The sequence below is a fragment of the Colias croceus genome, chromosome 22 (genome assembly GCF_905220415.1).
Source record: "Colias croceus chromosome 22, ilColCroc2.1".
NCBI lineage: Eukaryota > Metazoa > Arthropoda > Insecta > Lepidoptera > Pieridae > Colias > Colias croceus.
The window spans coordinates 7,822,679-7,847,110 of NC_059558.1; the positions used below are offsets into that span (position 1 = coordinate 7,822,679).

Genomic DNA, 24,432 nt, shown 5'->3' on the forward strand with positions numbered 1-24,432 from the left:
AACATCAACATTCAGTAAAATAAAATGATTATTATTAGTTATTTACATTTGAATATGCAGTTTTTTAAATACGTCGCCTTGCTCGACGAATAGCAAACATAGAATTGTCAAATATTCCACGATTCTTGCAATATTTAAGTTTATCTCTCCTCCAAGAAAGCATTTCTTTTGAGTGATCCTAGTATTTTCTGTATCTACCTATTAACATAGGTACTTACAATTTTTTTGTCCACTACCACCAACTTCCCTTCTGTCATCTTTTAAACAAACCTTGACTTATTGTACTATACTTTACTATATACTACAACAAGTCAAGGTTTTTATGTACTATATTAATTATTATCCTTAGTGTCTACCTCAACCAACTTCCTCACTGCTATCTTTTTAATCAAGCCTTACTTATAATACCATTCCTTTTCCATTTAGTCTACTGTCTCCAACCACCAACAATAGAGCACGCCCGCCACTCCGCGCTCCCGGAGCAGGCGACCTTCGACCTGGACGCCACAGTGCAATACAATTGTCACACTGGCTACGTCACCAATGGCTTCCCGAGGGCTAAGTGCTTGGCCATCGATGGCCAGGCGTCGTGGTACGGACCTGATATTACTTGCGAGCGTGAGTATTTTGTGGTTTGCAATAATTATAGGATAAGATAAATAAAATATAAATCAACATTTAAAACATTAAAATTTCGATGAATAAGATTTATCACATTAGTCATTACGGCTCTATCTTTGAACAAAATATTAATTAATGAATAATGTAATTTTCCATTTAATCTATGAAGATAAATATAATTAAAGCTTCAGCCAGCTCCGCATTATAAAAAGAGTAGGTGACATTTGTACATTAATAATTATTTATTTATTTTTAATTTATTTGTATTGGTGCTAAATACAAATAATAAAAAAACACAAAGGCACGAAGAAATTCAATCTGAACCTAATTTCAACCAAAACTTGTATGCTAAACCATATAAAACATATTTGAAATAATATTTTACATTTATTAACTTCCACAGCACGCTCTTGCGGCGAGCCAGGCGACGTCCCCCACGGGTGGGTGACAGCTGACTGCCACACCTTCGGCTGTCGAGCCGTGGTCCAATGCGGCCAGGGCTTCGAGCTCGTCGGCAAAGCGGAACGCTACTGCCAGGCGGACGGGGCCTGGGCGCCGAAGGAACTACCCACCTGTGTCCGTGAGTATCCCTGATGATGACAGATTTAGTGATGAGTCCAGCGTAGCTGCTTTGGTGGAATGATGGGGTAGACTTGATCGTCTTTTGGAAGTTATTCTTGGATCAAATAGTAATCTAGCAATTTAACTTTAAATGATTAAACAATTAGAGATACTAATAGTACAGGAAATGCGTTCGGACAATACAAACAAAAGAAATTAGTGGAATTATTCTGAATCGATAAATTGGTTAGTTCCTATTTGAAATACATAAAAATTTAGCTATGATCAAAAGACTAAACGAATATTATAAATATAACCATCTGAAATAATAACATGCATGAAAGCTGGTCTTATTGCTATTATTTAAGAAACAACAATCAGGAATAGCGCAAATTGATTTGCTGGCTCATCATTAAATCGGGAATTTGATTATTTGGCATTGCTTCGTGACAATGTAGTTGCCGATTTCAATGTGTATCATTTGGAATGTTGCATGGTTTTCAAATTAAATCTACATGTTTTCGGTGACTAGTTGGCATGGCGCTTCCTTTCTTATCATGGCTATCATCAGCAATATCATTGTCATGACGCAATTGATCGGGACTTCCCACTGATTTGAATACCTTGACTCTGTTTTATGGTACTTGATTACTTATAACGTCTGTTGAATTTATCATGAAGATTAATTATTCTGTGTATCTTTTTAAATGTAACGTTATCGTCTATTTGATAAATATCTTGTACATTTTTGTCAATGACGTCTTTTTTTTTCTTCTTTTTTTATTCGTATGATAAAGGTATTCCAATCAAAAGTGGTATATCCAAAAGAATATTGTGTTTAATAATAATTTTTTAAACCTTCTTTTTTCTCCTTTCCTGCTGCTGAACAGAAGGAGAGAAGGGGACAGTTTGAATCAATCATTACATAATGTAGTTGTTGAGTCTATAGATTTGTTAAAAATTAAAAATTCTAATACTAGTGTCATTCAAAATGAATTATGGCCATGGTAAAATTTAACGATTTTTAACTGCCTCTCGCCTAAAATAGTAATTATGTAGATTAAATTCGTAGTTTTGGAGTTGTCAATGCAAGAATTTATGTAATTTTATCTCTCATATATCCGAAGTGTTTACTGTTGTAGTGAAATAAAGGTGATACAAACAATCTGTTTTTTATTTATTACGCATGTCTTTTTAATCATGCATGACAAAATTTATATAACAATTTTAATAGGTACTGTTAATTTCAAAATTATTCCTTTATAACGGCTTTTTGAACTTTTGAAGTGTAACAGCTTTTTGCTAAAGCGCCATCTATTGAGAAGTAGTGTTAACGCGACGCGTGTCGCCATCTAGTGGTGACGCAGGTGCAGTGCCCTCCGCCCGAGGCGCCGCGCCACGGGAAGGCTGTGTACACATCTTGCGCGTATAACTCTGTGGTATCTTACGAATGCAAGTATGGGTACCGGCTGGTGGGGGACTCTACGAGACGCTGTGGTGCTGATAAGAAGTGGTCTGGGACACAACCGCTTTGTAAAGGTAAAGCAGATATTTAATTAAACATTTATGGATATAAATTATGTATGTATTGGTATGTTTAGGTACTGTAGTATCTTCCTATTGCTATACTACTAAATTGTAGTTTTGTTTAAAAATTGGAAAATCTTCATCGAGCAGGACGCTGATCACTGATTATTTTTACTTTTTATGGAATTAAATAAATCAATTATAAACAGAGCATATTTAGATCACTGAATACCCAAACATTGAATTTGATATTTTCTGATTTTATGGCATTCAAATGTTTTAAATTTATACCCAATTATTGTTACTCCGAGCTTTTATTCACATCTACAGTAAGTATCCATTAATAATTAATTGGAAGAACCCAATTATAATATCACTGCAAAACATTCCAGAAATAAACTGCGGTCACCCGGGACAGCTATGGAACGGTTGGCTGGAGAACATATCCTCTGGTACTGGGTTAGGAGCGTCCATCATCTTCCGATGCCAGGATGGCATGAGAATGGAAGGAAACGGCTCTGCTATATGCCAGAGCGATGGAACTTGGAGTCACCCGTTACCGATGTGTTTAGGTATAGATTCTTTATTAATTCTTACCTTGTTGCAAGTAGTATTATATAAACTGAGTCTATACTTGAATATTGTGATGCAGTAAAATAACGTCAGTTTAACTAGAACTCTGAAAACGTATTCGGAGATTGAACTGAATACCAGCAAAATGAATTTTGATAAATTTATAATATTATTACAACACTGATTGATTTTGATTTTATAAATTTTGAAGACAATAAGGCAAAATCATGATATTTGATAGAAAATAACTACTGCCATAATACATCTACTTACAATCACTAGTCAGAAGTTATTACAACTTAATCATGGAAATCTGTTTCACTTTCAGCACCCTGTGTGGTTCCACACGTATCTCAAGGTAGAGTGGTATTAATGGAAAATAAAACCAGTGAGAATGACACTCAAGATCATACGCAGATAGTTGGCAGTTCCACTATGGTACAACATGGTCAGTATACAACAGTAGAATACACTAAAATTATATTAATTCGTCGTTAACAGTCAGACAGTTAGTATTCATTATTCTTTAAGAACCAGAAGTGCTCAGTTTAAATTGATGATAATATACGACCAAACAAAGGAAAGAAAACAAAAGTTTCAACATATATGGATGATATTGTTTATCTTACTATTACGCTAGATTGAAGACTAATAAATAGTTTATAATAATAAAATAATCTTTGGTTTCTAGGTGAAATTATAGTAGTAGAATGCGAGAAGGACTATGAATTTCCATCAATGAATGCAGCGATTACTTGTAACAATGGTACTTGGACACAAATTCCGCGATGTCAACCAGCTAGGTACGATTCCAATATACAAACTCTAGTTCAAAATGCATGCTTCTTCATTAGTAAAATCAAGTTTACTATAGAAATGTAAAATATAAGCATATAACTGAAGTCATCTATAACTTTAAAACTTTAAAAAAATGTTTCAGGTCTATAGGTGCATTAGGACGTACAGATAAACTTAATATAAATTTGATTGTAGTAGCAGAATGAGAATGTTACGAAGCAAATTTAAAACATTATTACATTATTTTTTCTTCCAGATGCAAGAAAATGCCGAAATATCCTCGACATGGGATGGTGATAGCACCAAAAACAGAACATGGGATGAAGGCTAGGTTTAGATGTAAAGACGGATTTGAACTAAAAGGAAACCCTATAGTTGTGTGTTCGTTTGGAACATGGAGTGGGGAGACACCGAAATGTGAAGAATGTGAGTAAATTACTCGTAATGTTATTTATGTTATCAAGAATAAAATATATAACCGAAGCGATATTTTTCCCAAGCTAAAAACACGATACAGAGGATAGTGTAATTGAAACCCATTTTTTCACTAATAGTTGTTTAAAGTAATAAGATACTTAATAAAAGGCTATACTCTAAAGAAAAATTATATGTACACTAGCAATCTAATTTAATAACTTATTGAGGCGTTTAAAACCTTTTTTAGAAGACAGTAATCATCACCATGACTCCTCCAATTATTTTTTTCAGTATTCTGTCCGTTTCCTGGTTACATTGAAAACGGCAAAGTTCTTCTTGTCGGCAACATGGGCTTGTACGACTATCGCCCATATGTCAAAAAGGTTAGTTTGAATATTAAAGCACTTTATAATATTGTCTCAACTCAATTTTCATTTAATATTACAATTACTAACTACTAAAGTGCATATTAATTATTATTTAAAAAAATCCTAAATTGTTCGTCATTGATGCAACACTTACATAATTTTAGGTAGTAAACAACAAGCAAATCATGTACGAATGTGATAAAGGGTATGTGCTCTCTGAAGGACCACCTGGCGCGACCTGTGTAGGAGGGCATTGGAGTCCCAGAGAATTGCCTAAGTGAGTAAGAATTACACGGTAACTTCAACAAAAAATTTTTTTTTGCGTTCAACTATTGTATGATGTATCACTATCAGCTTTAATCTGAAACATAACGGTTCCAATACTGATACACGACATTATATTATATTCTGACCAATAAATCGTATACATTTCCAGATGTACCCTATTTAGACATCCACGAATACGTTGGAGCCGTAGAAGACGCTCCATCTCAGATACAGAAGTTCGCCACAGACGATCTGCGTATCTAAGACAATATTACAGTAACCTACGCAAACAAGCATTCGCAGATGGATCTCAAGAAAGCATGGATCAACTGTATGAGAAATACAATCATAACACAGAAAAACCTACCCTACGACATGCAAATTTCAAACTAATGAAGAAGTTTGATCTCGATTTCGATGAAGACATGCTAGAACCTGAAGGTCCAGATGATGGAAATTTACCAACTGCAGTTTATACAGTATACAATGTACATGGTGAACCTATAGCACATAAGTTTTACTCCTATCAACCTGTTTATGAACCAGAAGATGATGAAATAGTACACCACGAAGTTGCTTCTGACTACGGTGAATCTGCGGAATTTGATGATTCCAATCTTACAATTTTAAAAGGTGGTCTTTTCCCTGATCATGACCTTGATCCAAGTAACGAAGTAGCCGATAATATAAACAAATTGAAACACCAGTACTTTGAAAGATACGTGGATAAACGGCGAAAGAGGTTTTTAAGTATAAAGACTGATAAAAATGATACGGAAATTGAAACAGGTGGGAGTCATTTAGAAATAATAACAGAAACACCAAAGGCTAAGTCAAGAAAAAAACGAAATATTAACTATGAAGAATATGAAACTCATAGTGTATCTATAATACCAACTCAAGGAGTAATACCATCGAGTGAAATAGACGAATATTTGCTTAAAGTTATTCCGTTAGAAACTAGTTCACGAAATATAAAATCTAATGAAAGTCACGAAAAGGAAAAAGTGGTAATTCCTTTACAGCATACTGGTACAAATTCAACTGAATTTGTAAATATATTGGATAAGAGAGAAAAGAGAACTAGTCGCAAAACAGACAGACTAAATCAAACTACAGCCACTGTTCCAAAAACGTGAGTAACATTTCTTTGATACCAATTAAATGATATTCTTTACAAATAGTGCTAAAATAAATTCATTTTATAATAGGGGTCGAGAAGGTAAAGGTGGTAAAAATCGTCAACAAGTTGACAGCAAAAGCGACGAAAAAGGTGCTAGTATAGAAGGTTCAGATAGTGTTGAAGGTAATAAAACATCAAATGAAAAAGGTGGTAAGAAAGGACGACCGAAAAGTCCTTGCGAACCAATAGAGAGTGAACCATATATTAACATCGAAATTGTTAAATACGGCCGTGACCCAAATAACACTTTTAGTTCCGGTAAGTTAAAACAAATCTTTAAAATAAGTGTTAAATTCTAACTGCCAAAAAGACAATATAATTATTCTAGCTACTTTTGAAACCCAGCATTTTGTTCATTTTGGAAAAGAATAAAATATATTCCTTATTGCGTTAACGTGGCAAGTTAAAACACGATTTCAGGCACAATAGTCAGAGTAGCTTGTGGCAAAGGCTACGGATTAAACCTAGAAGCAAATGCTACAGCCAAATGTGTACGAGGAAGATGGAAGCCGGAGAAACCAGTTTGCGAAGTCCGTGAGTAATTTAAATAAAACGAATGAAAAGAACTTGCATGACCCTTGCATTCAAACAGATCCAGTAAGCCAATCCAGCACTTGAGCATTTTATAGAAGACGCTATGGATTCAAACACTTTAAAACACTATTATTTCCACTGGATCTTTTCCAATTATTAAAATTGTTCGAATATTGGAGAAAAATATGAGTTCTTTTTACAGTACCTTGTCACGTGCCTCCGACTGAATACGGGATTTACACGATGTCACCAAATGGAAACCTAGGCAGTCTTATCGCAGGACCTAATAGAGATGATGAAAGGGAATTGAATGAAACAGATCCGGTGCCTAATGGACAAATTGTGCATTTTTCTTGTGAATATGGGTACGTTTTTTATCGATGATCAAAATCGACGATTGTAAATTGTGTTGATTTAGTTTCTAAATTAAAATAGTTTTACTAAAATGGTTTTATGGTTTTAGATACAATGTGCAAGGTCCCACAAATTTACGGTGTTGGCTTGGAGAGTGGGCAGTTACTAGTATGCCTGAATGTGTAGCAGGTAATACAATCTCTACGTTATAGACCTTATCTGACTCTGTATATTTAGAATAATTAAACTTTGTATCTTGTAAATATGCATCAATTTTTAAAATCTGACTAGATGAAATTGTAAATATCGTTATCAGCAAGTTTCTACTAAATGTATTAACCTTTACTAAATCTGAAACAAGAGATTTAACGTGTTCTATATTATTTGATAATTGAAATATGTTCCAAATATCCTCACTATCTTTACCCCATCCAGCACCCTGCGAACTGCCCCAACTCACTGGAGCCACCTACGAAGCTGGTTACCGCGCTGGTCTCACTGTCGCACATGCATCTTCAGTTGATATTGCTTGCGAAGCTGGTCGGTCTCCACCAGCCACTTTGAACTGCCATCTGGGAAGGTTACAACCAACTGTACATGAGTTTTGTCGACCTTTAGGTAAGATTTCAGTTTCATTACTTATAAATTGTAATAAATGTTTTTAAGATCAGTACGTATAATATAAAAATATTATATTTGATTTGTATATTGTCTGCAATATTGTATGATGACCATTGTTTCTTTAAAACGTCTGCTTGTTCATAACTATATGTATGTAATATAAATTCTAACAGTTGTCTAGTATCGTTGAATATAGTTTTCTTAACTTGTGATTAGATAAAAAGTAACACAAGCTCATTATTATTTATTTATTCAATAAGATGTTATTTTACAGTGAATGTAACACGGCCATGGATACGATCAAATTTCCAGAGTGGTTCAGATATAGTTAGAGAAGATATTTCTGAACTGGAACCAGATTTACAAGAAGGAGCTATTCCTTGTGCACCGCCTGAGAGGTATAAAATTTCCAAAAAAATTATAAGGGGTGTGTTGGATGAAATTAAAATATACAACAGTCAAGGAATCTTTTCGACTCATACTGAAAAAAATCTTTGTTTATTTTTGAAATTCTAAATCTACGGAAAAGATTTTTTAGCTCAGTCAATATTGTAAACTCGCTTTCATTGTAGCTTTGGTGTTCATTTTGTTTATTATATCCAAACAAATGAATCAAAATTATATTAAAATGTGTGGTTATTGACTATTGGAATACCCTGGTTTTGAGTTCACCCAATTTTGTTCATGTTTTATTTTGCGGACTTAACGCTAAGCAATAGCAAATTGCGCTCATTCTGATTCTCGATGTGGGTGCACTTTGCTTGTAAATGTGCCCCAGGAACATGGGAAGCAACAAAAAATAATGTTTTTGCAAAGTCTGCGTTTCTTATTTGCTGGCTGGAAAGACTGAAGGGAACACAGGCGTTCAGGGATGCCAAGCCCTGGTGAGAGCCTTCTAGGTTCGGACTTTTGCTTTTATAAAGTTTATCATCTTTCTAATCATTAAAAATCCTAGATCATCAAAGATTGGATGGGGCGTAGGTTACCTATGCCATCACGTCATCGACGTAGAACCACAGTTACCTGACACCTTATTAAATGGGAACTTATTTCAACGAATAAATAAAACAGAAAAGAAGAAGTTGTAGCATAGCTAATTCCATACGAATTTGGTAGAAACCTTCGATAAAAGTAGTTCTACGTCAATGCAGTCATCTTCATCAACATCGCCGGATCCGGTGATTATTCTCTGATTTTCTTCGATTAATCTTTCTATTTAGTTTCACTTGAAACGATTTCAAAATCCTCAGAAGGCAGGGCTTAGATCAAATATTGTAACGGGACAGTTTTGGCTTTTTCCTTTCTGTCTTGGCCGAGCTTACTTTATGTTGCAATTTTTTGCGAGTGTGGTAGTGCATGCTGTAAATAATTTTACGAAAAACGTTCGTTTATCCTAAAGGTACTTTTTTATAATTTGGAGGTAAATACTCAAGCTTTAAATTTGTTAATTATTGTAGGGTTCAGGGGACATTGATCTATAGGGACGGGACTGAGGTGAACGAAACCTATGATATATCCGATACATATCCTCATGGTATTAAAATTACCTTCAGTTGCATTGCGTCCATTATGGGTGAAAAGACTACGTGGAAGATCATATGCGAGAATGGAAACTGGGTTGGAAAAAGCTTTAATTGTGGTTAGTATGATACAAATAAAAAGGTGATTGGACAGGGTAACATATATCGCAATAACTTATTGCATGTCATTGGAAATAAAATACATTTTCTATTTGTGGTTTTCCATTGCGATTTTTGCTTTGTTTTTATAATTAAGTAATTTTCTAAAATTTAAAATAAATTAGTCGCATATCAATACCAATTTAATAAAAAAGAAGAAAATTTACTTACTTATGCAGAGGAGTGCGCAATAAAAACCTACGTTGAAACATACAAATAACTTGATAATCTTATTACAGAGGAACTGGATGCTCAAAGTGAAGAATTGAAAAATAACAATACGTGCACCTTCCGTAACGAAGAACCGCATGTTGTGTCATTCTTTAACGATTTGGAGATTACTGAAACTGTTGAATTTCCATCCGGATCTACGATTGTGTCAAGGTAAAGCCCGAAAAAAGGGTTTTATTTTTTAATAAGGACCCGAATTTATTCTTAGAATCTTAATTAGGCCTTAACAAAACATAGGTGGTGAATCCTACCTATTATGAAGAAAATATTTGTTTGGGCATTTAATATAATGTCATATATTCTATAACTACTAGTTCAGCTTGTACAGTAGAATCTGGCCAAATGGGAAGATACAATCTATACTTTGAAAGTTCATTGTTGCAATTTATACTTTCATCAACAGGTGTAGTGATATTGGAAAGTATGCGATGACAGGATCACAGACTAGGCGATGTATAGGTGGCACGTGGGATGGAGTGAAACCGACTTGCTTTGGGCTGAACCAGGAAAATGATTACGCCAGTTAGTATTATGAAAACAAATAGTTCTGTTAGTTATTATAAATGTAAATACGTCTGGATATCAATCACGCTTGTATTTCTTGGAATGGCATTGGGTACGCTGGAAATTTAAAAATTATATAAATACAGACCTCGTGAAGATTAGATGATCTAGTGTATTTTAAAGCTAATTTTATTTAATAAATTACGGACTCTTTATTACAAATAAATTATTTTTTGAGCGAATTCTTCGAATATATCACTGAGTATAATGTTTACAAAGGATATTTTATTACTTTCAGTGGAGAAACCACCAACAATTCTCTTCAGACACTCGCAAGGGCCGATAGCACAGACCAATGATGGAAAGCTGTTAGTGTATCCTGGGGCTGTTCTGCACATGGAGTGTTTGTGGATGAGGAGGTTTGGCAACCCGAAATGGAACGTTACACATTATAATCCAGAGTGAGTGGCATCTAGTTGTATTCTTCTATTTTAAATGCATGATGGTAATGATCCTTAATCGATGTAGTAGATTTTGTGGTACCGATTTTTCATCTGTTATAATTTTACAAATATGCGATAAAATAAACAAAGATTTAATAAAAGGAACATGTATAAATCATAACAGAATCCGTTTGCCTTTAACAATGTAGTACAGATTAATATGATAGCAGTTTCTTATTGAATCGGTCTTAAGTTAATCGAAAATTTTTCTCCTGCTATAGTCCCGAAAGAAAATACCCAGAAGGCTGGACAACAGACCCAGGACGAGACAGTCAGCTAGAGTACAGATTGAGCATCATGAACGCGGAGAAGGAGGACTCGGGAATATATAGATGTGAAACGCCAGCAAGGCAGAGTCATCAAGTGGAAATTATTGTTGAAGGTAGGTAACATGATGAATATATAGGGTAGTACGTAAAGTTAAGATAATTTATAGTAAGTCTTGGTACAGAGGAAGAGGCAAAAGATATCTGAGTTTTCTTTTATTTCAAAAATGTTAAGTTAAACCATCAGTATTTAGTGAAATATTTGTGATTCGAATTCACTACCAAGAAAAAATACTATGTCGATCAGAATTAGAATTCAAATGCCTGAAGCTTGCATCCTAAAATAAATTAAATGAAAGAAGAAAAGTGAAAGTTTCTACAAATACAGTGGGCACTACAGCTAATGACGTTACTTCCTTGCTAGTTGAACTTCACTGTTAACTACTACTACTACTAACTAACTAACAAGTCACCTGTTTCCTATTCCAGATGTTCATTGTCCACCGCTACCCATCCGTCGCGGACTCGTCCCCAGCAGCCTGGACACGCAGCTGGGCAGTGAGATCACGTTCTCCTGCGCCAATGGGAACGCTCTGCTGGGAGCTTCCACTTTGTACTGTCGGGCTTCGGGCAACTGGAGCGCGCCGTTACCAGTTTGTGAGAGTAAGTGGAAAGGATTTATTATTTTCTGGCTTAAATAGAACTGGGCCCTATTTACGACATTTTTAGATAGGTACGTAGAATTTTTTGTATTGTTAAAGCTGTCAATATGATATTGCATACAATCTTTATCACTATTGCCAAATCAGCGTACATTTTATCTTTTGATTTCATAAATGCATTTTCCTTACACAGTCAGAATAGTCATGGCAAGTTTTGTCTTGCTGCAACTTTGCTATAAAAATACGTTACTAAAAAAAGATTTTTCTTTTTGAAGATACATTAAAACTTACTTTTTACGGTTTTACCTACCTCCGCTGTACTTATTTATTATTTCACACACAATCTGTTGGTTGCCTGGAAGAGATTACTTGTTAGTAATAAGGCCGCCTTCTGTGTTGTATGTCCTAGCTTAAGTTTTTATTGTACCGACAATAATTGTTATATTGGCAGCACAATAAAGTGTTTAAAATGAAATAAATAAATAAAATGAACGCACTTACAGGTGTAGAATGCGGCGAAGTGACACACGACACACCACTAAACGATGGCGAGAAACGTCCGCGCGTGTCTGTAGTGTCGCGCGGCGTGGGCGGGCGCGCGGCGTTCTCCTGCCCCGCGGGCTGGGCGCTCAGTGGGCCCGCGGAGACCGTGTGCCTACCGGCCGCTGACTGGGCCAAGCCGTTCCCCGTGTGCAGAGGTATGTAGTGGCACACGATACGTCGGTATTTACGAGGATGGATAGCTGCTAATTTCAGTGGTGACATGTGTAGGATTCAGCCAAAAGTTTAGGAGGTATGTTCAACATGCGAAACTAGGAAATCTATATTTATAGTTTTCTGTCGCTGTAAGCTTTTGTCACCATAGATGCTGAACTGCATATTGAATCACTAATAACGACTTCATATAAGAGCTTTGAAGCTCCGTGAACAGGCCTGAACTTTCGCGTAGTTCACGCGCGTTCGAGCCTGTTCCCCGATAAGTCTATCCCCCTGTCATAGTAACCAATAGCACAAATAATAAAATACTATCCAACAGTAACAAACTCGCATTGAGGCAGCAGCTTATACGGCTGTTTCGCGGCGGTTCGTGTGACGTGTGCAAACGACCCAGCTTCACGTAGCAATTGCTTCACGAATCTACTCACTCTATGAAGACCTATACACAAGCTATAGAATTATAATCTATATACAGAAGTATCATGCCCTGCCCTCCCTCCCCCCGCATCGGGCTACGTGCTCGGCCGAGCGCCGTATCGCGCGGGCGACGTGCTCCAATTCCACTGCAACCCGGAGCACACACTACACGGCCGGCCGATCCTCGTCTGCCAGGATAGCGGCAGGTGGAGTGACAAGCCCCCCACTTGTAAGTATAATAACAGTAAGTACCGCTTCGCTGAAGGTACGTGTGTGTGTTGGTCACGTGGTGGAAATTGATCGATAATGCATTGGACAGCGTAGCTTCTACTTCGTAGTTTTGAACGTGAGATTTCTCAAATGAAAACATTTCACTTCTTCTTTTTGTTGAAAACTGTTCAGTAATCTTTCAGTTTATCGCAAACGGACAAAAAAATGTGCTGCCGGGAAATTATTATAATTTTTAACCAGATATTTAAGAGATGGTACGAAACGATCATTTTTATCACGTGATTAGCAGACGAGCTTTCTATTAACGCATTATTAAAAATTATTACCTAAAGCTTCCCTTTTTTTATCTTACAATATTATCTTTACTCAGTATTGGTCTCTTCTGTCCTACTTTATGTTTTTTATTCTATAATGTTTTTCTAAAACGTTTTTTCAATTGCTATTGGTCGTTATGAATGACGAAAAATTTACAAACTCTGCTTTTTACGCTTATTAACTTTGACATTTGCCAAAAGATGCACATTGAAAAAGTTCTATATGTATATGTCTGTATGTACAAAATGTGTTGTTTAAATATTCCTCAAGATGATAATAATGCACCTCTTTTCATTTCTATATCACATCCTTTCTTTCTAGCTCAGTCTCTTTAAATTCTAACTTTAAAATTAATGCTCAAAATTGTAAGGCTTTTACTTAATAGTCCAATAAATCTCATCATCATCATCATCATCATCATCAGCTCATATACGTTCCCACTGCTGGGACACGGGCCTCCTATGAGGGTACAGGCCATAATCCACCACGCTGGCCAAGTGCGGGTTGGCGGATGACACATGTCGTCGAACTTTTTAATTCTTCGACATGTCGGTTTCCTCACGATGTTTTCCTTCACCGTTCGAGCAGTGGTGATGTTACATTACAACATGCCGAGATAAATTGAAAAATCAATTTATTCAATAGTCCAATTAATTTAGTCCAATAAATCTGAAAAATATTAATTTATAAATAAAAACGCTCCTTGCACTTATCCCTTACACTATTTCTATTTCATTTTTTTAAACGTCAACCTCACACACCTACACAACTAAACCTTTCAATTATACAATTTTCATAATTCATTATCATTTATATATCTTCTTCTAATATATAAAAATCAATGCCACTTTTCGTTGTAATTCCATAACTCGAGAACGCCTGAACCGATTTCGATAATTCTTTTTTTATTATATTCCTTGAAGTACGAGGATGGTTCTTATGTAGAGAAAACGTTAATATGTACCACGGGCGAAGCCGGTGGTACATATTAACGTTTTCTCTACATAAGAACCATCCTCGTACTTCAAGGAATATAATAAAAAAAGAATTATCGAAATCGGTTCAGGCGTTCTCGAGTTATGGAATTACAACGAAAAGTGGCATTGATTTTTATATATTAGAAGAGAAGATACTAACATTTTAACTAATTGAACAGGTGCTCAAGCATGTACCTACCCGGGTACGACCATATCGGGTCGGATGTCATCTGTAAAGTTCTACTACAAGATTGGTGAAACCGTATCCTTCACTTGCGAGCCTGGATATAGGATCAAAGGAGCGCCAATGCTGAGGTGTTTGAAGTGAGTATACTTTGTGGAATAAATGAAGTAAAATAAAAAAGATACATTTATTCATCATTTATTTGCTTAAATATGGTACAAGAGAGATGTCAATAAATATATATCCAGGCGAAATTAAGCATGCAAACAATCGTAAAATTAAATTACCATTTAATTACACCAAATCGGATCGTTTCATAAAAACAAATAAGACGTGTGGCACTCGGGGACTGCCGCGGTAAAGCTATTGCTATTGCATAGCTTGCCTCCAAGCCACACCTCCGTGACAGCCGGAGTGGGGAGCGTGAGGTTTTTTTCGGGTACGCAATTTCTGGATTCGGTCCCCGCGCTCAAGGCCCGCGATAGAAGCTATGCAATAGCTTAAAAGGATCGCATAATACGACTACTATTATAAAAATACAACAATAATTAATCTGGATTAAAACTACACAACTCTTTGAACTATGAATAAATGACTTACCTCTTACAATTTTTCTTGTTTCAGGAACAGAAAATGGTCCAATGCAATACCGCTGTGCACTCCCATTTCAAACTACACATCGTCTGACTCCATCGCAATGTTGAACGGCGATATCGACGCCATGTTGTCTGACGGCCGCGGCGCCATCTTCTCCACAGCTCGATCCAAATTCGAAACTCCCGCCATTTTGACAAAAGAAAGCATCAATGCGGCCATGACCCGTGTTGCAGCTACACGATTTTTACGCAGATCACCTTTAGAAACAATAAAAAATAGAATTTTCAGAGTCAACAGGATATTGAGACGAGAAACTGGAAGATAATTATTGTTCACACATATTTTGGATTTGATATTTAAAGTCAAAAAAGAAAATTTTCGTGTCCATAAAATACAAAGTGTCATAGTGATGAATTTTCTTTAAAGCTGTAATACAGCGTTTCCTAAGTAATAAATAATATAAATAGTTTGAGCAACAATTGTTTAAACGGTTTTGCTTTAAAAGTCTTGCAGGCGTTTTTAACTTAGAATTTATTTATTTAAAGTATAAATATTTATAAGTATATAAAGTATTTATTAAATGAAGTAGGAATTTTATTTTTGTTATATTTGTAAGGATTTGATAATATAAGACTTTAAAACTTATCGATTATTTATTAAAATAGAACGCAGAGGGTTTTTTTTTTAATATTATAAAAATTAATAGTATTAATTTAAATAAGCTACATTACTACTTTCCAATAAATTACTATTTCCTTTGGTACCAATTATTTATATAATTTACATAAAATGTAAATATACGCCAAAGAAATAGGATAACTATCTAATTATATAGATATTAAAATAGTCCAATAAATTATATTACGTAGTTATATTGTAACCTAATTATTAGGTAACTTTAGTAATTAAATTGTTATATCTAATAGTTTGCTCAAAATTTTGGAAATTTTTATCTGTTAACTAATCGGCTCAAGAACAATGTTCAGAAATCAATCTTTTATTATCGACTTCATTGTTTAATTATTATTTAATTTTTATTTATATTATGAACTATTTAACATCATATTATGTACCGATCCACTTAATTTTCTCAGTCAATATTCATGATATTATTACTATAGATATAGGAGAAATTATTTAAAATCCGTACTTAATTATCATAAAATGAAATGTTATTAATTATTATTTTTAAGTTTGTAATAACTGGTAGCACCGCGCGGAAAAAATAAAATAATTATGTCAGTCGAATTACGCGCCATTTTTTAAATGTTAAATTAATTATCTGTCTTTATTTATTTATTCGTTTGTGTTTTCTTTTTCCTATTATTAGAATTAAGCTATGTAAAAATAAAGGAAAACCCCTTTCCTTGAGTCGATTTATCATGCATATCAAATTTATTCATATCCTATATTATTAAGAAATAGCAAGATACATTTTTTTCTTGTTAAACTTACTTATTTATTGTGCTGATATTATTGTGAATAAACGAATAAGGAATCGAATATGTTGTTTTTATTACCATTTTCCTTTTTCATGTGGGTATTCCTTTAACTGTTTTTTCAAAATGTAATTAATGGGAACTTAGTTGTAACCACAGATAATAAATATTAAATTGTAATATACATGTAACAAAAAAAGTAATATAAGTACTGTATACATACTATAGATATACACACACACAGACAACTGATAGGTTAAAATTTACAACCCAAATTGGTTGAAAGTTGAAACGAGCATTCCAATCTTGTATCCTTAATTTGAATAAATAAATTTCAAATGAAACTATTTTACATAAAAAAGTAATAGATATTTTTTTCTAGGAATAGTCGATTGGTGTACACTTAATAAGATTTTTTTGATCAACTGTTTTGATATCTGGCTAAGAATATTGTTTTTTTTATTTTTTGTAATCTGATGATGCTTTCGTTTACATGTACATATTTTTAGATATTCCTCATAATTTCGGATTTCGTCTGCAATGTTCAGTTAAAAAAAACACTTTTTACTATCTGTAGACGGTACTGTATAATTGTTCCTATTCGAAGGTATTTTCTTATTGCTTTTATGTAGGCAAGCCAGTTCAAAGAATACATTTATTAAAGAAATGCTAGAAAACTACAAGTAATGAGGATTAAATTAAATTTAAAAAGCGCCTTATTCTTAAAATGTAATAAAAATAAATTTTAAATAAAATAACGGGAGAGAAAGTTGTTTTTTTTTTTTTATTTCGAATTGCGAAGTTTTTAATTCTATTTTCTTTTTGAAAAGACTGATATTTTTTGTACTCGCACAACGTTTAAAAATAATACCTTGTGCGATATATTTTATTACTCAATCTATTTATTCTAATTTAAACAATTTAACAGAACGTAAACCGTTAAATAAATATAATATAAACAAGTTAAACATAAGAATTATAAATATTAATAATAAAAATGTATTATAAAAATACTTGACCTAGTGAACAAGAATGTATTCATAAAACATAGGCATACAAAATCATATAATACGGAACTCGTAGGATTGTGGGCGATTCCTACAACTATAATTTCTTTCTAATGCCATCGTTACCATGGAAGGCTTCGGTCACCAACACAGCTCGTGCGCATTCTACTTACGTTCCTGTCAATCACAAATTCAATTCAATACACAACACAAACACGACTATTCTACCACTTCAACATACATCGCTAGTTTTGTTTACGAAGTATATTTCATAAGTCTATACACACCCGGCAATGGTTAACTTTCAAATCGAATGCTACGGAGCCAATGCACCGTTGCGTTCAGAAACGTCAAACGAACTAAATTGGAATGCCTCAGTTCAACGCGCGCTCTTCTATGCACGGAACGCGTATTTTGTTTTCGCGCCAAAAGTTTTTCGACGGAAATTAATAAACCGCGAAAAATTGATACAGATAAAAGTAGTGTTTTGTTTTTTGAGAAGAATAAATAACTTTAGTGTTAGTTGAATTGTGTGTGTTTTTGGAATAAATATGTAACAACGAAGGTAGGTTAATCGTTAACTCATAACTTACACGTTAGTTCTAATTAAGATAACATTCTTTTGCTTTGTTTAATACACGTTTTTGCGTTCACTAGTTTCGGTATGCCGACAGATGACATTTATAACGATAATAGTTTTTGTATCTTGTTGAAACAATGCAGCAATTTAAGTCGTGTTTTTGTGCTAGTTTTCTAAATACACTTCTAATACGTTTCATAATTTAAGGTTATATTCGATGTGACTGAATAGGAACGAATTGTTTAGTGCTTAGACGATAAAACTTCATTTTTTGATAATAATTTTTAATTTATGTACGATGATATTGGATTACGATTAGATACCTATAGTCCTTTCCACCTAAGATGATTTCTGTGACACATCGATTTTTGACACGTGTAGAGATGTCTGTACTGAAATCGTATCAATTGTTTCCGATAATCGATAATATTTTATATGGAAACAAAATCGATTTGAATAAAGTACCAAAATTAGTTTTTTCGGCATTTCGCCAACAATTAACTAAGGAAACTTAGCAAACAACAGCAACAAAAAGTCAACAATAACAATTAGTAACAATAACAGAATACCACGTAAAGTATCAATATAAAAATGCAACTTGTATACAAGGCTGACGCACTCGTACAGACGATTGACTCGATTGACAAACGATCACAAGATGGGCGCCGATTATATGATTTTCCAACTCTATGATTTTTCAACGATCCATTTCATGTACACGAATTGCGTAGGTATTATATTTTTGTGTTATTTTATTTTATTTTTCATTATATTTAACTAAACAATACTGTTTTTTATTTATAAGCTTAGGATGTTTCATTTTTATATTTTTGGCAATAATGCCACCATAAAAGAAAAATATTATGCACTAAAATTATTTTGGCGTTTTAAACATAAAATACGTAATTCGGAACACGATGAAGTGTCACAGGAATCATCATAGCTGAAAAGGACTATAGTTATTTAACTTTATGCTTACACCACATAGGTACATTACACCGACCGGACCTTATAAAATTAAAATAATAAGTTACCTACACAATTATCCAAACAGTTGGGTGTATTTTTATCTAGACATATAGGTAGGTAGTTAGGTACTAGTAAATTGAAGTAGGTGTGTATCTAGCTTTTTTATACGTCTTATATTACATACCTAGGTACCTATATCGCACATAAATAGTATATAATTATTTTGCCCATTACAAACGGCGTCGTCAACTTACAAAAGTCATTTTTTCGATCGATAGCATTTAGGTATATAGACACACTTATAAAGACGAAAGTTTTTTTTTATATAAGATAAGCTCAAATCGTATATCAATAGGTAGGTAGGTTACATAGGTATGTAACTGAGACATTTAATTGAATAATCATGTGGCTAAGTTGAAAAAAAAATTATAAACTTGTACCTAGTCATAATTCGCAATCGGGGGTTAGTAGAAAAAATACTAGGTACCTAGGTAGGTATTCATAACATAACGTAAAACTTTACATTACCTACGTACTAAAAAGAACTGAGTTTGCATGCTTACTTACTTAGAATAGGTACCTACTTACTAACTTCACAAACATACCTACCTACCATTATTTTAAAACACATACCTAGGTACCCTAAGTAGGTACAATAATGTACCTAATAGGCGCACTATTAGTTAGGTATAATACCTATCCATCACGTTTCCTATACCGTGCGCTATGCGATACAATTTTCCTGCTAATATATGAATTTTCATAGTTTTTAACCGACTTCAAAAAAAAGGAGGAGGTTATCAATTCGGCCGGTATGTTTTTTTTTTATGTATGTACACCGATTACTCCGAGGTTTCTGAACCGATTTACGTGATTCTTTTTTTGTTCGATGCGAGATGGTGTCGAATTGGTCCCATAAAAATTTTATTCGGATAGGCCCAGTAGTTTTTATTTTATGAGCATTATTGTCTGTGTTTGTAAATGTTGCAAGTGCAAGTTTGAAGTCGGTTGTTTTTAACGCAGTTATTCTTGCATAAAATTTAACTTAATCAGACATATTTGAAATTCACGTGTCCGCATCAAGGTGAAATCATGTTTTTATAACATAGCTAGAATACACATAAAACTGTATTTGCCATTTGTGTTTGAAGACCTAAATACGATTGTACTAATATGTACCTTCCTATGTAAAACTATAAAAAATAATCTTGTTAGCATATAAGTATTGACTATATACCTAGCTGATTAATAAGTTAACCCACTGTTAGTAGGTAAATAACTAGTTCAGTATAGTTTTTATGTTGGCTGCTAAAAATATTTAGACAAGTCGAAATAAAAATAAAATATTAGAAGCTTAGTAGACAGGTCGTTATGGTCTGTTTGTTAGATCTAGATTTTAAAATATAGGTAAACAATTTTATTCGATACAATAATTATTGCTTCAAATAATGTGCCAATCAACAGTCATTTATCTTGCCCATACGCAACGAATTTGATCGTCTACAGACTACAACCTATTTTGTATGCAAGTATCACATGAGTATAAGAAAATGTTGCTAGTAATATAAACGAATGTAATTATTCGCATACATAATATTATACTCACCATCCAAGCCTCGTAAATACCGACGAAGCGTAACATATTGTTATGTTTTCTAGACACTTACATATCTGTAATTTAGACCGCCATTTTGCCTTCCTGTAATAAAAAACATACCATAATCAACTTATAAACCACACATTTTAAGATTATTACATTAGAACCACGGTTTACTTATTTCAGGCACATTAAATAAAAAAATTATATTATGTTTTGATAACAGAATTTATTTAAATTCCTAGCCTCAAATGGGACAAACAAATATATTACCGATCTTACTAGATTACGTTACCTAGGTATATCAGCAAAACCATCATAATTCCACTTTCCAGTGGGAACTGGGATTTCCGGTATAAAACCTTCATCAAAATCGGTTCGGTGGTTGAGGCGTGAAGAAGACTGAAAGATCTATATCTATACTAATATAAAGAGGAAAGGTTTGTAATTATGTATGTATGGTTTTCACGCATAAACTACTGGACCGATTACAATGAAATTTAGCACACATATAGAGGGTACCTGGGATTAACACATAGGATAGATTTTATCTCGGAAATCCCACGGAAACGGAAAGCGGAAACTATGCCAGTTTTTCTTTGAAAACGCGGGCGAAGCAGCGGGAGGAAAGCTAGTTTCCTAATAAAATGACGCCCTAATAACCGCACGCACACTAACACAAACAAAGCCTTTTAATAAACATACTAATAATTTAATCTACTTAACCATAGCGTTAAGTAGACTCTGAATTATATAGAACTAACGTATTTCTACGTATTCCATTCGGTTCCAAGAGGATAATTGTTGAAGCCATTCAATTGTTCAACAATTATTACCGAAGCCTTTCGTATATCTTATTTAATCTGTATTTAGTTTACTTTCCTTTGTATTATAAGCCTATAACTACGCTACAATAAACAAATGGATATTATTTCAAATGTGTAACTACAGAATTTCTTGCTAGCTGCTTTCCGAACCGGTGGAAAAGTTATGCTTCAAAACCTTTACCAAAAGGTGTCTAGTTCAATAACCAACAGTTTGAGTTTGAATATAAGTTGACAATAATTAGAAATTAAAGTGGTCACGGTGGGTCTCCCCGTGACCACGCTCGCTGTAAAGAGTGTAAAGTGTTCGAAACGTCGGGAAAATACAATAATGAATAAATCGCGTTTAAAATCTGTTAAAAAGTCTATAATTTCTAAATGATATTACTCGCGTAAAATCAAACACTAGACAATACTATAAGTTGACAAGTCTACTTGGTAAAAACTGCAGCAACAAAACTGTTTACTCAAAGTAATTTCTACGCATTAGTTAAGATGATTTAGAAGAAGTTTAAATCGTAAACTAATATTTTGTGTTGAATAAACATACTTACTAGTAAGTCTACTTGCTGAAAAAAAGAAATGCAAACGTGCTCAAACAAAAGTATAATTACGTCCATTCTACTTGGCTAAAGACCACACAAACAGCCAAACGAGCTAAACATATCCCAGCTAAACATAAAGCTAAATTATCATAACCGGAAGGAATATAACATACCTACTAGCTTTCCACTCAAGGCAATGGAAAGCTTGCATAGTTCCTATTCTCATGGGATAAAATCAACCTATATGTCCTGGCTTTAGACTATATTCGTACCATTCATCCAAATCGGTTCAAAAATGTGAAGAAGAGACAGACAGAGTTACTTTCGCATTTATAATATTGGTTAGGAAGTTAAGATACTACTAACCTTATCCCTTATCCTTTAGTACAAACCTTAGTCCTGTATCAGCCATCCCAACGTTACGGGAAGTTCCTAGGTAATAAGAAGAGCGCCTTGGTCACGGCCAATGCGCCGACCTTGCTGTGACCTTGGTGTTTCCTCTTCACGCCGTGTTTGTAATCACTAGCCGATAACGTTTGAATTTTGATGTAAGTAATATAATTTAAATGAATAATACAATTTCAATGTACACTATGTACATATCTGCTTGCAGGATGTTACGATGTTACGAAATTTTGTTGGTATTGATCACATCGCCACTTTTAAATATGCAAGTTTTACTGCCTTTAAACGAATGATAAACTACAGGCATAATAGTACAAGGTCTTATAGTAAGTGTAACATGAAAAGAAAATGTGGGTAGTTGAAAAAACAACAAGTAGATAACTGCGTTAAAAACAACCGACTTCAAACTTGCACTTGCAACATTTACAAATACAGACAAAAATGCTCATAAAATAAAAACTACTGGGCCTATCCGAATAAAATTTTTATGGGACCAATTCGACACCATCCCGCATCGAACAAAAAAATAATCACGTAAATCGGTTCAGAAACCTCGGAGTAATCGGTATACATACATAAAAATAAAAAAAACATACCGGCCGAATTGATAACCCCCTCCTTTTTTTTGAAGTCGGTTAAAAAAGTTGCTTAGAGCAATACTGCGCAATAGTCATTATTGTTTATTTATTTATCGCAAATACTAAATTAAAAACACGTGTCGAGAAATAAAGTATTTTATATTCAGATCAGTACTTACATAACTGCTATGTAAACTAAGTAATGTCGTATAACCTTGACTTTGTTGTCGTACAAAATTACCACTTTCCGTACATGATGGTACGTAATGCCTCATTACAATGGAATTATACCTACAGTTGTTTTTATTGTAGTTGTGTAGATAAGTTAAATTATTTATTATATCGATACTAGCTGCTCCTCGCGGTTTCACCCCCGTGGCTCCACTCCTGTTGGTCGTAGGGTGATAATATAAAATAGCCTATAGCCTTCCTCGATAAATGAGCTATCTAACACCGAAAGAATTTTTCAAATCGGACCAGTAGTTCCCGAGATTAGCGCGTTCAAACAAACTCTTCAGCTTTATAATATTATTATAGATTTGAAAATTTTTGAAGTAGGTAAACATGATATGAATAACAGTTTTTATTATCTTTAATTTGTTAAATGGGATCGTTTATATTGACTAGATACAACAAATTAACAAGTCATAAATTTTCAAATATATTCTCTAAATAACATAGGGTTGATGTACCACTAGTTGACCATTTAAGCGGTTTTATCTTTAGCTATATATAAAAAACGGGTTATTTGTTTTACGTTCAATGTTATTTTTGGGACACAGATAATTGAATAGTCACTGCAACTATTGTTCTTAGTATCAATTTGATAGCCTTTAAAGGTTTTATGAAAACTACTCTGAAAGTTACTTCTGCTAAAAGTACCAATACCTGACCACTGATCACCAATATCTGACCATCATTGCTCTAAAAGTTGACCATTTTCAAAATGGACAAAATGTCCTTCTTCGAACATTAGTTTTGTTTAATAAATAAAAAAAGTCTGTATTTATATTGAAGTTGATTTTATTAAATGTTATAAATCATTTACAATACTGTTATTAATCCTTAATGACTATACCTACGTACCATACAATCTTTTCTTTTTTCTCTTTTTCCTTCGACACCCAGTAGTCTTGCCATTTCTTGGAAGTTGTAGCAAAGGGCAAGCGTTCAGTCTTCTTTTTTAACGGAGAATCAGAAGGCCATATTAAATGTTTGCCAAAAGCTGGGCTTATTTGCTGTTGCATTTTAGTTATTAAATCTACTAATTTGGGCGAAGGAGGTTCAAGGAAATGACTGACTGAAGTTGATGTTGATTCGAGATGCATTGTTGGTGTTGGAATAGGACTTAGACGGCTTATATGGTTTGTTAAATTAGGTA

The 24,432-nt window shown here is 33.9% G+C and overlaps 2 protein-coding genes across 2 annotated transcripts in view; both read left to right on the forward strand.

Annotated features, from left to right (window-relative positions):
* Positions 1–16,610, forward strand: part of LOC123701608 — a 98,021-nt gene extending 81,411 nt beyond the window's left edge. Inside the window, exons 6-31 of the mRNA XM_045649085.1 lie at positions 427–618; positions 1,025–1,201; positions 2,539–2,721; positions 3,102–3,281; positions 3,611–3,730; positions 3,974–4,085; positions 4,337–4,506; positions 4,789–4,880; positions 5,030–5,142; positions 5,302–6,267; positions 6,344–6,573; positions 6,736–6,849; positions 7,052–7,214; positions 7,313–7,392; positions 7,639–7,821; positions 8,099–8,222; positions 9,282–9,463; positions 9,743–9,887; positions 10,138–10,256; positions 10,537–10,699; positions 10,963–11,123; positions 11,497–11,670; positions 12,173–12,367; positions 12,862–13,032; positions 14,506–14,650; positions 15,135–16,610. Coding sequence (XP_045505041.1) covers positions 427–618; positions 1,025–1,201; positions 2,539–2,721; positions 3,102–3,281; positions 3,611–3,730; positions 3,974–4,085; positions 4,337–4,506; positions 4,789–4,880; positions 5,030–5,142; positions 5,302–6,267; positions 6,344–6,573; positions 6,736–6,849; positions 7,052–7,214; positions 7,313–7,392; positions 7,639–7,821; positions 8,099–8,222; positions 9,282–9,463; positions 9,743–9,887; positions 10,138–10,256; positions 10,537–10,699; positions 10,963–11,123; positions 11,497–11,670; positions 12,173–12,367; positions 12,862–13,032; positions 14,506–14,650; positions 15,135–15,432 — 4,952 coding nt within the window. The 3' untranslated portion in view covers positions 15,433–16,610. The remainder of the gene's footprint in view (positions 1–426; positions 619–1,024; positions 1,202–2,538; positions 2,722–3,101; positions 3,282–3,610; positions 3,731–3,973; positions 4,086–4,336; positions 4,507–4,788; positions 4,881–5,029; positions 5,143–5,301; positions 6,268–6,343; positions 6,574–6,735; positions 6,850–7,051; positions 7,215–7,312; positions 7,393–7,638; positions 7,822–8,098; positions 8,223–9,281; positions 9,464–9,742; positions 9,888–10,137; positions 10,257–10,536; positions 10,700–10,962; positions 11,124–11,496; positions 11,671–12,172; positions 12,368–12,861; positions 13,033–14,505; positions 14,651–15,134) is intronic.
* Positions 16,611–17,945: 1,335 nt separating this feature from the next.
* The window catches only part of LOC123701620 (rhophilin-2), a 68,750-nt gene continuing 62,263 nt past the window's right edge, over positions 17,946–24,432 (forward strand). The window contains exon 1 of the mRNA XM_045649101.1: positions 17,946–18,118. The gene's annotated coding sequence lies outside the window, so the exon portion shown is untranslated. The remainder of the gene's footprint in view (positions 18,119–24,432) is intronic.